The sequence below is a fragment of the Nothobranchius furzeri genome, chromosome 18 (assembly GCF_043380555.1).
Source record: "Nothobranchius furzeri strain GRZ-AD chromosome 18, NfurGRZ-RIMD1, whole genome shotgun sequence".
NCBI lineage: Eukaryota > Metazoa > Chordata > Actinopteri > Cyprinodontiformes > Nothobranchiidae > Nothobranchius > Nothobranchius furzeri.
Genome location: NC_091758.1, coordinates 10,897,771 through 10,914,372, shown reverse-complemented (window position 1 = coordinate 10,914,372; position 16,602 = coordinate 10,897,771). Strand labels below are relative to the sequence as shown.

The following is a 16,602-nucleotide window of genomic DNA, read 5'->3' as shown; positions in this document are numbered from 1 at the left end:
AAGGTCTCAGTCATCCACTGATGCTCCTCATCCACCAGTTATTTTAGCCAATAAATCGCTGTTTGGGTGGAAGAGCAGCTGTGTCACATAATTGGTGCTAAAACACTCAGCGAGAACCTGACATTGTAGAATGGATTTTGTGTTTTTTGTAATCACAATTGTTACTCTTCCCATTTTTATGATGTTCTTAAATGTTTTTAATTAATTAATATTATTTTAAATTCAATGTTATTACATTATATTGTCCTTGTAAAGTGCCTCATGGTTCTGCTTGAGATGCGTTAGATAAGATTGTTTCTTATTATGCTGAAATGATGCATTTCAATAGTAACACAAACAGTGTGTGTGTGTGTGTGTGCATGTGTGTTTCTACAATTGTCGAGCAGTTATCTGAGAGGGTAAGGAGAAAACTTGCTGACCTCTCGTATTCGTTGAGGATCCAATCCAGCAGAGCGTACAGATCCTTGAGCTCCGTCACCTCTGGCTCCAGCTTCTTCAGGTGCTGCCCGACCACTTTGTGGTATTTCGTCACATAGGTGCTAAAAACCCTAAAGCTGGCAGGGTAGGAGATTTTCAGATCTCTCTTCACATTTTCTAGATCTTCCACAATGGTTTTACCCAGCAGACCAAGATGAACAGCCAACCAGGAGGAGTTCTGTTCTCTTTGATCCAGGTGAACATTATTCACCTTCACCCGCACACCTTCATACACCGACTCCCTCCAGGCTTCCATCCAGCTGTCTGGTAGTCCTCCTGGTTCTCCAGCCCTCCTTTCCTCCTCTTGGATGATGCGAGCTATTGGGACCAGCAGCGCCTTGTTACTTACGGGAAGGGAGTTAGACTCACGGACGATTGTGCTGATCTTGTTTCGAAGATCTCTGTATAGCAGGTTCAAGTCTTTTTCCTTCTTTGAAAGTTCCACAGAACAGTCTGCAGCACGTTGCTCCCTCTCCTTCTGATACTCCAAACGCAAGGAGAGCAAGTTCACATGAGCCACCTCCAGTACCTCCACTTCTATCATCTTGCTTATCTGCATCACTGTGACAAAACAAATAAGTAGAGATTCATTCATTTGTGAAAAACAATAGAAGTCCATATAAATAGATGTGTGATGTTAAACAAGTGTGGTGTTAAACACTGAGGTGTACTGCTGCCTCTGTGTCTCTTTGTTTCTCTGCTGTGTCGGCTGGTTGTGTGGCAGTGCTGCCTTGAGAAATGACCATCTGGGATCCTAAGTCCAGGTTTTGCCTGCAAGCAGGTGGGCATGGTTGGTCATCGGGTGCTATATCTGGTGTCTCAGTGCAGCAGTGATGTTTGGGTTGGTCTTGGTCCATGCACAAGTTTGAAGGGAGCTTGTGGTTCTCTGGATCAGCGCGTGGCTGGGCTAGGGTTAAAGGATCGGCCCGTGTGCAAAACTGCCTCGTCTCATGGTAAGTGCTCCAAGTTCGTCCATTTTGTTTGATTGATCGTCATCTTATAAATTTGAGTGTTTTCATTAGTTAGCGAATTTCTTTTGATTTGTTTGTTTTTGTTCCTGTGATAGCACGTTGGTTTTTATTGTGGGGGGGGGGGGGGGTATTTTGTTAGGTCGACACCTGCTTCCCCAGCTGGGTGATTTTATGCATGTACTCTGAGTCCTGCATGTTTTAAGTACCACTTGTTAAAGGAGACATGTCATTGAAATTCTACTTTTTGGAGCTTTTTACAATGTGATATTATTGTTTCCTCATTAAAATGACCACAAATCTGTTTTTGGCTGCATATCTATATACACACAGACAGACAGACAGGTACTGCAGCAAAGCAGGTTATTTTGTGCTTTATACATTATCTGTGCCATTTTATATTCAACTAAATCATAACATGTCAGGGTATTCAGATTAATAAACATAATGTTAGTTGGTTCTAGATTGGTTTATAATTCTTACAGCTCTTTTTTGTAACTTGAAAATAGTTGGGGTTAGGTTAGTTAGAGTATTTGTTTTATATGCATTACCCCGTATCTCCAGACAATAAGTCATATATGGAAGCAACAGAACACAATTACGTGTGTGTAATGATTTCTAGTTCAGGACATGCTTTGTTTTGTAGAGAATAGCAATGGTTTTTGACATTTTTGTTTTCACGTGGTTTACGTGAGACGTCCAACTTAACTTATCAAGTATCACTCCTAGAAATGTATTTTCGTACACTCTTTCAATTCAGTTCCACTGACCCTGATTTTAGATATATTTTTCATTTGTCTAGTGACAAAAATAATCAATTTAGTTTTATTTATATTTAACAATAACTTATTTATATCATATAAATAAAAAATAAAGAGAGAAAGAGACTGATCTGGAAACACTAGAGACAAAGCTGCAGTTTTGATGTCCAACCTGTAGCTGCAGCATTTGTACAACTAGGAAGAAGGTCACAAGTATAAACTTTAGTGTGCGTGCGTGCGTGCGTGCGTGTGTGTGTGTGTGTGTGTGTGTGTGTGTGTGTGTGTGTATCGTACAGGCCGAAAGTTTGGACACACCTTCTCATTGAGTGTTTTCTTCATTTTCATGACCATGACCATTTAGAAAGGGGCCAACAAGTGCTAAACACCTCTGGAAACGCCTTCAGGACTGTTGGAAAACCATTTCAGGTGACTCCCTCTGGAAGCTCATCAACAGAATGCCAAGAGTGTGTAAAGCAGTAATCAGAGCTAAAGGTGGCTGTTGTGAAGAAAATAGAATATAAAACCTGTTTTGAGTTATTTCACCTTTTTTGGTTAAGTGCATAACTCCTCATGTGTTCATAGTTTTGATGCCTTCCCAATGTAAATGGTCATGTACATAAAGACAACACATTGAATGAGAAGGTGTGTCCACACTTGTGGCCTGTACGGTGTGTCTGAATAAACAGATGATATTTCTACATCTATGAGAAATCCACATTTCAAGGCAAGAGATCTTGTAGACTACCTGAGGGTGGTGTCTGAGGTATTTCTGGTAGTGTGTACAGTTCTTCAACCTCCTTAATTATCTCCTCCTTCTTGTCCGTCTTCTCTAGCAGGTCATCAGCTAAAGGAGGCCCCTGTTTGCCGTTCCTTTCCCCATCCCTTTTATTACCAAACCTCAGGCTTCGACGGAAAGAAGCTCCTTTTTTCATGAAGGAGTCACCCAACCGAGACGAAGTGGCATCTGACGAGGAAGAACATGCAAAAGGACATTATTCATGAGTCCGACAAAAGGAGCTTTGTGGATGTGCAGTGGATCATCTCTTTATAGAGTACAGGTTAGAGGCACAGCATTATGTGTCTGTCTGCATGGAGACCTCAGCCAACAGTGGATTCTTTAGTAGTGAAGTAATAATTAAGAATGAAAAAATGTCAACGATTTCCTTTCCAAGCACAAGATGTTGTTAGTTTAATCAGAAAGTTCAAATACAGCTTTTGGCTCAACCTTTCAGGTGTCTCTACTGTGACTCATGTCTCAGTTTGGTCCTGTCTTCTGCATCATTCTTTACTCTCACACCAGCTAACGTCATCTCATCCTTCACCGCATCCATACTTCTCCTTACTGGGTCTTCTCTCAGGCTCGAGCCTGGTGGCTTCCACCTCAGCATCCCTCTATGTATAATCATTGTCCCTGCATTGGACATGTCCAAACCATCCCAGTCTTCTCTGACTTCATCTCCTCTGATGGACTCACCCCAAAATTCCACTATCTCCGCTCCGCTCCGGCGCGAACTCCGCAGCAAAAACGGTCCCGTTGTAGTCAGTCAGAGCTGTTCCAGTACTGCGGCCGTGCGGCGCAGTGCGCCGTTCCGCCATCCGGCAAAAATAGGATTGATTCTATTGTTGCCGGACGCCGGAGCACCTCCGCAGTCAATGGACAGAAATCACAACCGCCCAACAGGAAAGGGAGCAAGCACAACTTCCGTTATTTCACAATAAATTGATAAAAAAAAAAGGCATTTTTTGTTTCATATGCACAGGTTTAACAACTTTTACCAACTATCAATGGCGGCTGAACTTTAAATGCACAAAAATAAGCCATAAATACAGTTTCCACTATCAAAGTAGTCACACTTTGTTGATCCAAACACTGCTGATCTCTCAACACAAATGATGGGCAGATAAAACAGTTCATTTCGATGCTTCTCCCACACAACGGGTGTTTGGATATAACTTCCGCGTTTATTGCTCGGACTGTATCGCAAGATCTCAAAAATCCTGCGCATGTCTGTTTGCCCACCTCAGGTCTCCGCACCGGAGCGGAGCCGTCGTAGAGCGGATATAGTATAATTTGAGTTCGGAAGCGAGCGGAGGCGGAGCGGAGCGAGTGGAATTTTGGGGTTACTCCTGGTTCCAACATCATCAATGCCAAAGAGAAGAGGAACATGTTGAGCTCTTCTGCCTACAGTACTGCCTCCTCTCTGTTCCTCATGAACAAACATGGCTGGCTAATGTCTTCCACACCTTTACTTTCATTCTTGCTAAAACCCTTTCATCACACTTCACTCTCCCTATCCTTGCTCAGCCTAACTTGCATTTCCCGGTACTCCTGTCTGTGCTTCTCAGTCTTCTTGGGGTCCCACTTCTTCTAAGCCAACTTCTTTCTCTGTGTAAGCACCTGGGCCCTCATTTATCCAACTTTTGTAGAAACTGTCCTATTTTCCATCCTACGACTACAATTTAGAATGTTTGTACCAAAAGCCCAAATTCTGATTTATGAAACATGCGGTGGCCGCTTGTACGCATGTTCCTCCACAGTCGACAGTCTACAAATCCCACATGTGCGTACATCGGCACCCTTGCTTTGTTAACGAGAAAAATGGCAATTTGCCAAGATAGACAGCAGTGCATGTGCAAGAGCGTAATGTTGTTAGTTGCTGTGGGCGAGCTGTAAACAGAGCAAGCAGCACGGCAGAGAGAAAGCCTCTAAAGTTTGGGTCCACTTCGCTAAACGGTGAAATGGTAGATGGTCTGTGTCTGTAGCCAGTGTTGGGCGAGTTACTTCAAAACTGTAATGCATTATTTATTACTTGTTACCCTCATTTTAAAGTAATTCATTACATTACAATATTACTGATTTTAAAATGTAAGGCATTACACTACTTTTGCATTACTCCAAGTTACTTTCACCAAAACAACTTCAATATGAATCTGGTCATGTGATGCTCAGTGAGCTCATGACATATATGTGGAAGGTGATGTGGTGTCTGAGCTAGGATTGCTGTTAAAAACAGTCAGATACAATAACAGTGCTTCAAAATGGTTGTTTATTAAATAAAAGCAACAACAATCTGTACTCTCAGCACGCTGCCATCTTAGATTAACTGAGCAGGGAGTGAGGTGGTGGGGGCTCCAAGCCTATATTTGCCTTAGTCCCCAAATGCCTTGATACGGCCCTGGATGTGGGACTGACTTCTGGGGTGATCTGATTCTATCACATGTATAAATAGTAAATGCTTATATATTATTGCTTTTCACTGGTAAAAATGTGTATTGAGGATAAGTCTACCTACTTTCTTTCTTTTCAAGCACTTTGTTTTGTTTTCTTGATTTGATTTGAATAATTTTCTGCCCTTTCTCTCTCTAACCTTCCTGCATGCTGCATGTTCTCTCCGTCTTCCAGAAAAACTGTAAACTAGATTTCCTACTTTCTAACTAATCAGCCAAAGGGATCTACCGAACGCAAAAAAAATTAAAAAATAAAAATAAATAAATAAATAAAAGCTTAATATGAGCTGCGCTCCAGCAGCAATGAGTTGAAATCACCGGGACACAGATTATGAACTCAGCTGAAAAGTACATGAAGTACCAGAGAATATGGGCTGATATAAACGATCGCAAACGAATGACTTTGTTTTGGTGGAGCGATTTTTGAATATAACAGCGGCCGCGCGCAGGAAGCAGCTGGAGTATTTGAGCCATCACCGCTGTGTCCTCTCTGCTCATAGAATGCCCGCAAAGCTGAGTCCTTAAATGACGTCATATATGTGGATACTGGATCTTTTTTCAGGCTTCCCGCAGTTAGATTTTTTAGGAAACCCACATCTTGATTCTGGGTTTAAAAATGCATTGTAATTACCGCGTTACTGACAATTGTACCGAGTAAATATTACCATTTTCTTTCTCTGTAATGCCTTACATTACCACATTACAGCAAAAAGCAATGCATTACAGTAATTAATTACGTTTGTACCGCGTTACTCCCAACACTGTTTGTAACTACAGCTGCCCTGGGGCGCGCTGACAGAGGTGAGGCGCCACCGGTTCCTGGGGCCACCAGCAGCAGGCAAGGTGGGTTAAGTGTCTTATCCAAGGACACAACAGCAGCATTCTCTGGTGGGAGCCAGGATCGAACCTCCGACCTTCCGACTACCAGACAACCCGCTCTACCTCCTGAGCTGCTGCTGTCCCCAGATTATGCGATGGGTGACTGGGTGATGATGACATCGACAAGCTAAGTGAGGCATCATCTTCTTAATCTGCTCCAGCAGGTAAATAAATGGTGCTTGAAACTTTAGCTTCTGCTGCTATCAGCTAATGGTGCGTTCGCTTTCTCCTCGAAACTCGAAAATTCCGACTTCCGAGCAAGAAAAATCCACAGTTTGAAAAAGAACAGCAAAAGGAATGAAGATACACGGTAAATTTAGTTCACAGCAGAGATGTTGGCTTCAGTTTCTAATGCTACAAGGACCCACCGTCACACAATTCATCCAGAGGGGAAAGAGGAGGATCAGGAGTCCATGGAGCTGAGTTTTAGTTTGTGAAATAGTACAATGTTAAAACACAGACTGTTGTATGGTATCTAAGTTTGTTTTAGTTTCATCTGTAGGTTATAATACATGCTCTCCTCATCAGTTATTCCAGAGGATTAGAAAAGGATTAGGAGAACGTGGAGCTGGGTTTGTGTATCATTTAGTAACAGTTGTGGTTAAAGGGTCTCATACTGAAGAATTTTGTACAACTCTACGGACATAAAATACAGTTTGTATGTTTTTTATCGTGACATTTATCAAATATGGTTATATATATATTGAGATTAAAAAATTCATTAAAAAAGAGATTTAATTAATTATTAAACACACAAAAGTGTTGACAATTGTTACTGTTAAGTACCGGTATTTTTTCCTAAGTACCAGGAATTGGTACTATATAGATTCAAATGTCAAAGGTACCCATTCATTCCTGTGAGACAAACAACACTATTCCCTCCTAAATCACCTGAAATGTAAATGCAATTAGGATGCCCCCAACACAAGCCTCTGCTTGTATCCAGACATCGAACAGGTACAGTGGCCCCTTATGTTGCATCATGTTCAGACAGAGCTCTTAAGAGAAGAAATACCTGAACTTTCTACGAGGATCAAATGAGACAACATGCAGGTTTCTCGTGTAAACTACATGTTTTACAGCAGGGGTGTCCAATCCTGGTCCTGGAGGGCCGGTAACCAGCAGGTGTTGGGGTTTTTCTGCTTCAACACGCTTGATTAGCTGGTTGAATCACCTGTGCAGCAGCTCATCAGGCTCTGCAGAAGCCTGTTAATCACCTGCTGATTGAAATCAGGTGTGTTGAAGCAGGTTAAAACGACAACGTGCTGGATACCGGCCCTCGAGGACCAGGATTGGACACCCCTGTTTTACAGTGTTTCTTTGGAGCAGCCATGATCCCTGCTGTAGATGATGCTTTGATCAGCTTCAGCTTGGAGGACCAGAAATGAGGTCTGACCAGAGTTATGGCTACTCTGAGAGGAGCTCAGATACAAAGTGTCTTACAACGAAGCTGTAGAAAATGCCAGGTCTTCTTTCTTCAGCAACCTCATATGTCAAAATAAGAATAATCCTAAGGTTTTGTTTGATACCATCTCCAGCATCGTGTCTTCTCCTCCGCAGCAGGCTCAGCTATCTTCAGCTGATGACTGTAACAGATTTCTCCACTTTTTTGAAAACAAGGTGCTGAATCTGAGATCCAGCATTCCACCAGCCCTCGCCCCCTCAGGAGGGGAGGCCCCCCAGTGCTCCGAGTCTTTCACCTCCTTCTCCCCAATTACACTAAATGACTTAACCTCAATAATCAGTCAGATGAAACTCTCATCATGCTCATCAGATATCTTAACTCCCTCTGTTTTAGTCGGGTCCCTTGCCTCTATCAGTCCATCTCTGTTGACTATAATCAACAGCTCACTGAGCCAAGGCTGTGTTCCATCTTACTTTAAAAATGCAGTAGTGACTCCTCTCTTAAAGAAACCCAACCTTGACGCCAGCTCCACCAGTAACTTTAGGCTCATTTCTAAGCTACCTTTCATCAGCAAAGTACTTGAGAAGGTTGTTGAAACCCAACTCAGATCCTGGTTTTCTAATTCAAAGATCTCTGACCCCTTCCAGTCTGGCTTTCTGAAGCAGCACTCAACTGAGGCCTAGTCCACACGTAGCCGGGTTTTTTAAAAACGAATATCCGCCCCTCCAAAAACTTGCATCCACACCACCACGTTTTAAAAGAAAACTCTGTCCACATGTACCCGTATAAATACGTTGATAAGGACATGCCAGACCTGTAGGCGGCAGTACTTCCCCCGTTCTTAACCTCGTCCTTCGTCTGTGGTCTTCCGCAAGGAGCAGTAATTCCACTTGCAAAAACAAACAAGCAAAAAGCGCTTGGACAATTGATAAAGCGAGCGCAGCTCTGAGGGCGTCCATGCTGTCGGCTAGTGTAAACACAGATCGCACACGTGATGTCAGCATTTTTCTGTCGTGGAAAGTGACGTTGCAGACCTTAAAACTCCGGTTTTGTCCGTCCACACGCAGACACCCAAAACGGAGAAAACGCAGATCTTCACTTTGGCCAGAGTTTTTAAAAAGATCTGCTTTCGTGTGAAAAAACTCCGTTTTCGTGTGGATGTCAGGCCAAAACGAAGGAAAATATCTACATTTTGGCAGATCCCCGGCTACGTGTGGACAGGGCCTGAGACTGCTCTAGTAAGGGTGCATAATGACCTCCTGATGGCTGCTGATGCAGGGAAATACTCTGTCATGGTCCTGCTCGACCCCAGTGCAGCTTTTGACACTGTAGACCACAACGTTCTACTAAACAGGTTAAAGGCCCTGGCTGGGATTTCAGGTTCTGCTCTAGACTGGCTCTCCTCCTATCTCACTAACAGAACATTCACAGTGAAGTCCGAAACCTTCTCTTCAGATACTGCCTCTCTAACATGTGGGGTCCCACAAGGTTCAGTTCTAGGGCCTCTATTTGCATTCTATATTCTTCCCCTAGTTGGCATCATTCAGTCTTTCCCAGACATCTCCTACCACATCTACGCTGATGATATTCAGCTCTATATGTCCTTTATTCCACACCAGTTGGACAGGCTGGCCACCCTTGTACTCTGCCTGACCCAGATCAGTAACTGGCTGTCCAGCAACTTTCTTGTATTAAATGCTAACAAGACAGAGACCCTGTTCTCTGCACCCCCGGAACTTCAGCCAAAAATCGAGCAAGAAATTGCCTCTTTTTGCCCATCAGCCAAGGCCAACATTAGAAACATAGGAGTTATTTTTGATCCAGCTTTAAGTTTAGACTCACACGTCAAAACCATCTCCCGCTCTTGTTTCTTTCAACTGAGAAACATTTCAAAAGTCCGTAAACTGGTTTCGACTGCAGATCTGGAAAAAATCATCCATGCCTTTGTGTCATCACGCTTAGACTACTGTAACGCTCTTTTTACTGGTCTCAGCAAAGCCTCCCTCTCACGCCTTCAAGCCATCCAAAATGCAGCAGCCAGACTCCTAACCAAATCCAGCAGACGAGCTCACATCACTCCAGTTTTACAGTCCCTCCACTGGTTCCCGGTAGAATATACAGGTGCTGGCCAGTAAATTAGAATATCATCAAAAGGTTGAAAATATTTCAGTAATTCCATTCAAAACGTGAAACTTGTACATTATATTCATGCAATGCACACAGACCAATGTATTTCCAATGTTCATTACATTTAAATTTGATATTCATAAGTGACAACTAATGAAAACTCCAAATTTGGTATCTCAAAAAATTAGAATATTCTGAAAAGGCTGAATATAGAAGACACCTGCTGCCACTCTAATCAGCTGATTTACTCAAAACACCTGCAAAGGCCTTTAAAAGGTCCCTCAGTCTTGTTTTGAAGGCACCACAATCATGGGGAAGACTTCTGACTTAACAGCTGTCCAAAAGACAATCATTGACACCTTGCACAAGGAGGGCAAGACACAAAAGGTGATTGCTAAAGAAGCTGGCTGTTCGCAGAGCTCTGTGTCCAAGCACATTAACAGACAGGCGAAGGGACGGAAAAAATGTGGTAGAAAAAAGTGTACAAGCTCTAGGGATAACCGCACCCTGCAGAGAATTGTGACGACAAACCCATTCAAAAATGTGGGGGAGATCCACAAAGAGTGGACTGCAGCTGGAGTCAGCGCTTCAAGAACCACCACGAGGAGACTCATGAAAGACATGGGATTCAGGTGTCGCATTCCGTGTGTCAAGCCACTCTTGAACATGAAACAGCGCAAGAAGCGTCTCGCCTGGGCCAAGGACAAAAAGGACTGGACTGATGCTGAGTGGTCCAAAGTTATGTTTTCTGATGAAAGCAAGTTCTGCATTTCCTTTGGAAATCAAGGACCCAGAGTCTGGAGGAAGAGCGGAGAAGCACAGAATCCACGTTGCATGAGGTCCAGTGTAAAGTTTCCACCGTCAGTGATGGTGTGGGGTGCCATGTCATCTGCCGGTGTTGGCCCACTCTGTTTCCTGAGGTCCAGGGTCAATGCAGCCGTCTACCAGGAAGTTTTAGAGCACTTCATGCTTCCTGCTGCTGACCAACTTTATGGGGATGCAGACTTCACCTTTCAACAGGACTTGGCACCTGCACACAGTGCCAAAACCACCAGCACCTGGTTCAAGGACCATGGTATCCCTGTCCTTGATTGGCCAGCAAACTCGCCTGACCTTAACCCCATAGAAAATCTATGGGGTATTGTGAAGCGGAGGATGCAATACGCTAGACCCAACAATGCAGAGGAGCTGAAGACGACTATCAGAGCAACCTGGGCTCTCATAACACCTGAGCAGTGCCACAGACTGATCGAGTCCATGCCACGCCGCATTACTGCAGTTATTGAGGCAAAAGGAGCCCCGACTAAGTATTGAGTGCTATACATGCACATTCTTTTCATGTTCATTCTTTTCAGTTGGCCAACATTAGAGAAACAAACATTTTTTCATTGGCCTTTAGAATATTCTAATTTTCTGAGATACCAGATTTGATGTTTTCATTGGTTGTCACCTATAAATATCAAAATTAAACGTAATAAACATCGGAAATACATTGGTCTGTGTGCATTGCATGAATATAATGTACAAGTTTCACGTTTTGAATGGAATTACTGAAATATTTTCAACCTTTTGATGATATTCTAATTTACTGGCCAGCACCTGTAGAATACAGTTTAAAGTTTTAGTCCTGACCTATAGAGCTCTTAACAACCAAGCTCCAAGCTACCTATCTGAGCTTTTATCCCCACACACCACCTCTCGGAACCTTAGATCCACATCTGAAAACCTCCTGGCTGTTCCTCGAACCAGACTGAAAACTAAAGGGGACAGGGCCTTTCAGACTATTGCACCCAGACTTTGGAACAGTCTACCTTCAAATCTCCGTCTCTCTAAAGCCGGGCGTACACTGTGCGACTTTTTCACTCGCAGCGTTCAGCTTCAGCTCAAACTGTACGACTTCCTCGCGGAGCAGATCTCACGAGTCGTGTGCTCACACTGCACGACCCAGTTCTCGCATGCGACCTGACTGCTCACACTGTACGTCTGGTAGCAACACGTCGGCCCTAAAAATATGCTAAAAATAGCAGTTTTTACTCAACACGTTAGACTTTTTTGTCTTGTTTTGCCTGTTGTCCTTCGGGAGTGCTGCAGGAGGACACACAGGGATTTATGGGGGTTGGATGAGGAAAACAAAATAAAGAAAGTAAATCTGTGTTTTGTGATCAGTTTAATTTGACATGAACACGACAAACACGCTTTCTTGACAATCTTTGCGAGTAAAAAAACGTGTAGAAACAAAAACGAACAACGTATGTTATTAGGGAAATAGCGAGCGAGCGGTGTTGATGCAGGATTGCGCATGCGCCGTGAGCGGTTCTGATACTTTTTGGGTCGCAGCTGCTCGCAGCGCCGCTTCCAACAGTGCGATACCCTCACGAGGGACGAGCAAAATATCAAACACGCCAGAAGTCCGTGCGACCTCACGACTGCTGATCGGCGGCTGGTCACGTGGTGTTAATCGCCTCTCGTAACCCCCTGTACACTACACAACCGCTCGGCGCAAAACTCGCCCCGATGTCGTGGATTCTCGCACGACTGGAAAATCGGCTCAAAAAAGTCGCACAGTGTACGCCCGGCTTAACACTGTAGAGGTCTTTAAAAATCATCTAAAAACTCACCTTTTCATCCAGGCGTTCCCTCCCTAAATGTTCAAAAAGATGGCTTTGTTCGGGTTCACACCTTCACTTTGTTTATACTCATGATTTTATTTTCTACTTTATCACTGCTATTGTTTTTCTGATGTTTTTATTGGTTAGAGGTATTTGCCCTGATCTTTATCATGTTGTACAGCGCTTTGTGATTTATATCTGTGAAAGGCGCTATATAAATAAACTTTTACTTACTTACTAAAACAACAATTATAATGTTATAATGTTCAACAGCTTGTGTATGTGACTGCTTTAACTGTTGTCCACCATCAGCTTCAGGTGCCATGGTTACTTCCATAGTGTTCTTTGGTATTTTGCATTAGAGGTACTTTAGGCTTAAAGTTTATTCTGCACTTCTCCAGCCTTCAATATTCTTTTTTCTGGCTTTTTTAAAGCTAGACTCAAACGAATACTATTCAACTTCGTCATTCTTGTAAATGACTTTCTTGAGCCAGTATGTGCTAAAAAGACTTCTTACAGGGTGGATGAGATGTTACTCAGTGTGCGCCGCGGGCTGCTCCCTGCTGGAAGAGGGAGCTGTGGCGTGGAGTGAAGCTGACATGGTGGAGCTGGAGTCTGCTTCCAACACGTTTCCTGCCTTTTCTGCATCGTGAACACACCTGATTGTTTCTTTTAGTGATGAACCGCTCCTCTAAAAACTAATGGAAGCCGAGGAGACGCTTCAGCGGTCGGATTAAGGTGTTAAAAACACAAGCTCACAGCGAGGAGATGAGTTTCGTTTTCAGTTCGACTACAGTGAATTAAAAACAGACACTAGGGGGCGCTAAAATCAAGCTAAACTGTCAAGTATCCCCGTTAATAAATAAAATGCAGGGAAAAAATGTGGAAAAAAATGATTGTACACCAAAAATAAACAAACAAACAAAAGGACACAGAGTGCCACTCCTCAAACCATGCACACCTTGTGCTGCACACCGTCATTCTACACTTTCAACCTTGTTAAAGGACCCCTTCCTTTCCTGTTTACAGTCATTAGCGTCCATGCTACAAGTGCTGTAACCGCTTATGTCTGGGACAAACTGGAAACACTCAATTTCATCGAAAACAAAACTATTTTCATTTGAGGAGAACATTTTTTGCTGTTGGCCTGTGAACAAGTGTTACCTACAATTAAACATGAACTGGAAAGACCACAGACTTGGAACAGAAAACAGAACAGAATCGAATAGAAACAGATTAGATCATCTCTTTGTTGTCCCTCAGTGGGGAAAGTTTGGCGTCACAGCAGCAATGAGCCGGTCGTACACTGCGCAATTTTTCACCGTTTTCCCTTTCGTGCAGGAATCTTTGAGGCCAGGGCGGGTTTTGCATCGTGTAGTCTACCGGGGGTTTTAAAAGGCGATGAACTCCTCACAACCAGCTCCCGATCAGCAGCGGTGGCACAAATATCAAACACGTTTGGTCGCCCCTCGTGAGCTAATCACACTGTTGAAGCATCGCTCTGACCCAAAAGTACCAGAACCACCCACACAGGGCACGCATCAACACGGCTCGCCACCAGTTTTCATATCAACACACGTCACTTTTTTTTTCACTTTTCTCGCCACATAATGATCCCAAAACATGTTTTCTTTCTTTGTCTTTGTCCTCCACCTCCATAAATCCCTGCATGTCTTTTCCTGTTCAGATCAGACAGAAAACAGGGATGGCTCGCCTTCTCATTTAAAAGCCATCCCTTTGTTCCGTTACTTTTCAAAACTGCCATCCGTTTGGCGGTGTGACGGCTTTCTGGCTAATACTGAACCTGGAATTATTTTAGATATGCGACAAACTTTCCCAAACCTGCCTCTATAAGATTTGTAGTCATTTGTTTTTTCACCAAGTGGTTTCGTATTAAAATGAAGAAAAATAAATTAAACTTTTGCAAAAACAGTATAGATATAAATGAGATGCTAGTGGAAAATGATTTGAAAGCTAAAATTAACTGATGTACCTGTCTTTGAACGGGCGAGTGGCTTGTGTTTGTGAACATCTGGTTGATCTTCCTCCCGTTTCAGGAAGAAGCCCTCCGAGCTCCTTGGTGATGGAGAGGGTGGTGAGCTTGCACGGAGACCTGATGGGAAGGCAGGAAAAGAAACAGCAGAACGCTCTGAGAAAGCATGAACAGAAACCTGGTCAGATTAAATTAAAGAGGACCTAGAATCTAAACCAACATTTTCACTGATGTTGTTGAATAAAGATAGCTTGAGTGGTCAAAAGTAGCACGCCAGAGGTCAAAGCCATGTGTGACCTACTTTTTATGTAAATTTGAGAGGAAAAAGGCAAGAGATAAACTTCTGTTCCGAGCACGAGACTCTTTCTCAAACCTTAGGCGGCATGAATCCAGCTTCACACAGCGAGTGGGGCTGTACCAACTACCGTATTTTCCGGACTATAAGTCACACTTTTTTTTTTTTTCATAGTCTGGCTGGTCCTGCGACATATATACCAAGGTGACTTACTGTATATGACAAATTATGTAAACCGCGCTGCTGCGGCCCGGCTCCGGTACAGGTTTCGGCTCCTTTGCCCCGCTGGGAGGGTTTCAAGCATCGCCATCACCTATTGCAGCCTGTGGCAGGGTGCCGCGGGCGCTCGCCCCACCCGCTGGGAGGGTTTGAAACACCCCCATCCTCTGCTGGAGACCGTGGCGCGCTGCTGCGCCCTGATTGTTTATTCTGTTATTGTTCTCGGTACTTGTCTTGCAATGTGAAACGCTTGGTCTCAGATTTTGTAAGAAAAATAATTAAATTTTCCCCCAAAATGCGACTTATATATGTTTTTTCTTCGTTATACATGTTATGTTTATGTATTTAGCAGACGCTTTTGTCCAAAGCGACTTACAAGTGATAATCGGCATGTTGCACTCTAGGCTAACAACAACAACAATAACAACAAACACTTGACATCAGTCATGGAGAGGAGGGAACAAGGAGTGGACAGTAGAGAGGGGGGGAAGGGTGCAGGCAAGTTGCTAGTTTAGAAGATGCTCTCTGAAGAGCAGGGTCTTCAGGAGTTTCTTGAAAGTCGAAAAGGAAGCCCCTGTTCTGGTAGTGCTTGGAAGGTCATTCCACATTTGTGGAACGATGCATGAGAAGAGTCTGGATTGTCCTGAGCGTGGTGTAGGCACTGCTAGCCGACGATCCTGTGATGACCAGAGCGGCCGGGCCGAGACGTAAGCCTTTGCAAGAGGATTCAGGTAGATGGGAGCCGTACCGTCTCGGACATTGTATGCTAGTGTTAGCAATTTGAATTTGATGTGTGCTGCTAGCGGTACATTTTATGGCTGGTGCGACTTATACTCCGGAAAATACGGTATTTAGTCACCTCAACCATCATATGTAAGTAAAATGTTATCTGTGCTGATTTCACAGACATTTATTCATGGACACCCCATGGACTGGTGCTGATTATCGGCCTTTGTCAAGTGACGCATCAGGTGCTGTAGCGCGTTGCATGATGGGATAGCTAGGTGACGCTTAGTCACCGGATATTTCCCGTTTTTGACCATTTATTCTGACGGAGAAATCTCAAGGCTGTTGGTCATTCTGACAGACTGGAATCACCCCGACGCGTGCAGCTGTGCACATTTTAAACGTTACGACATCATGGAGGTAACAAAATCTATCAACAAACATCAGAACATCTGAGCGTCATCTCAGACCTGGACACCATGATCAGCAGCGCTCTGAGGAGCTGTGGAGAGCAGCTCCGTCTGCGGGTCACAGCCCAGCAGCAGAACCAGAACACAGCAGGTAAAAGGTTCCTTCTTCAGTTAAATAGATTAATTGTAACATTAATGTGTTGCTGGTCAGCTAGTTTGGACTGAATATTAATGAAGAATGAATGAAGATGTAATTGTGAATAAAATGACGGGAGGAAACGATCATGACCGTTTTAAACTCTGTCGGTCAAACTGAAAACAAACATGTCTACCCTGACCTCTGCTGTAGGTCATGTTCCTGTACCTGTTGTAACGTATACTGATGAGAACTCGTTTAATTACGGCCCATCCAGAAATAAAACCTGGAGCAGCGCCTGTGCTAGTGGAGTCGTGATTCTGGACAACTACTCTTTACTTTTACTCGATCATAAACATGAAGTAGAGC

At 43.6% G+C, this 16,602-nt stretch overlaps 1 protein-coding gene across 3 annotated transcripts in view; it reads right to left on the bottom strand.

Annotated features, from left to right (window-relative positions):
* The window catches only part of LOC107391616 (exocyst complex component 3-like protein 4), a 73,270-nt gene that overhangs the window by 22,149 nt on the left and 34,519 nt on the right, over window positions 1–16,602 (bottom strand). For all 3 annotated transcript variants that reach the window (XM_054742093.2, XM_070546945.1, XM_070546946.1), the window contains exons 3-5: window positions 14,448–14,567; window positions 2,952–3,170; window positions 420–1,038 (exon numbers count right to left, since the gene is read on the bottom strand). In XM_054742093.2, coding sequence (XP_054598068.2) covers window positions 420–1,038; window positions 2,952–3,170; window positions 14,448–14,567 — 958 coding nt within the window. The remainder of the gene's footprint in view (window positions 1–419; window positions 1,039–2,951; window positions 3,171–14,447; window positions 14,568–16,602) is intronic.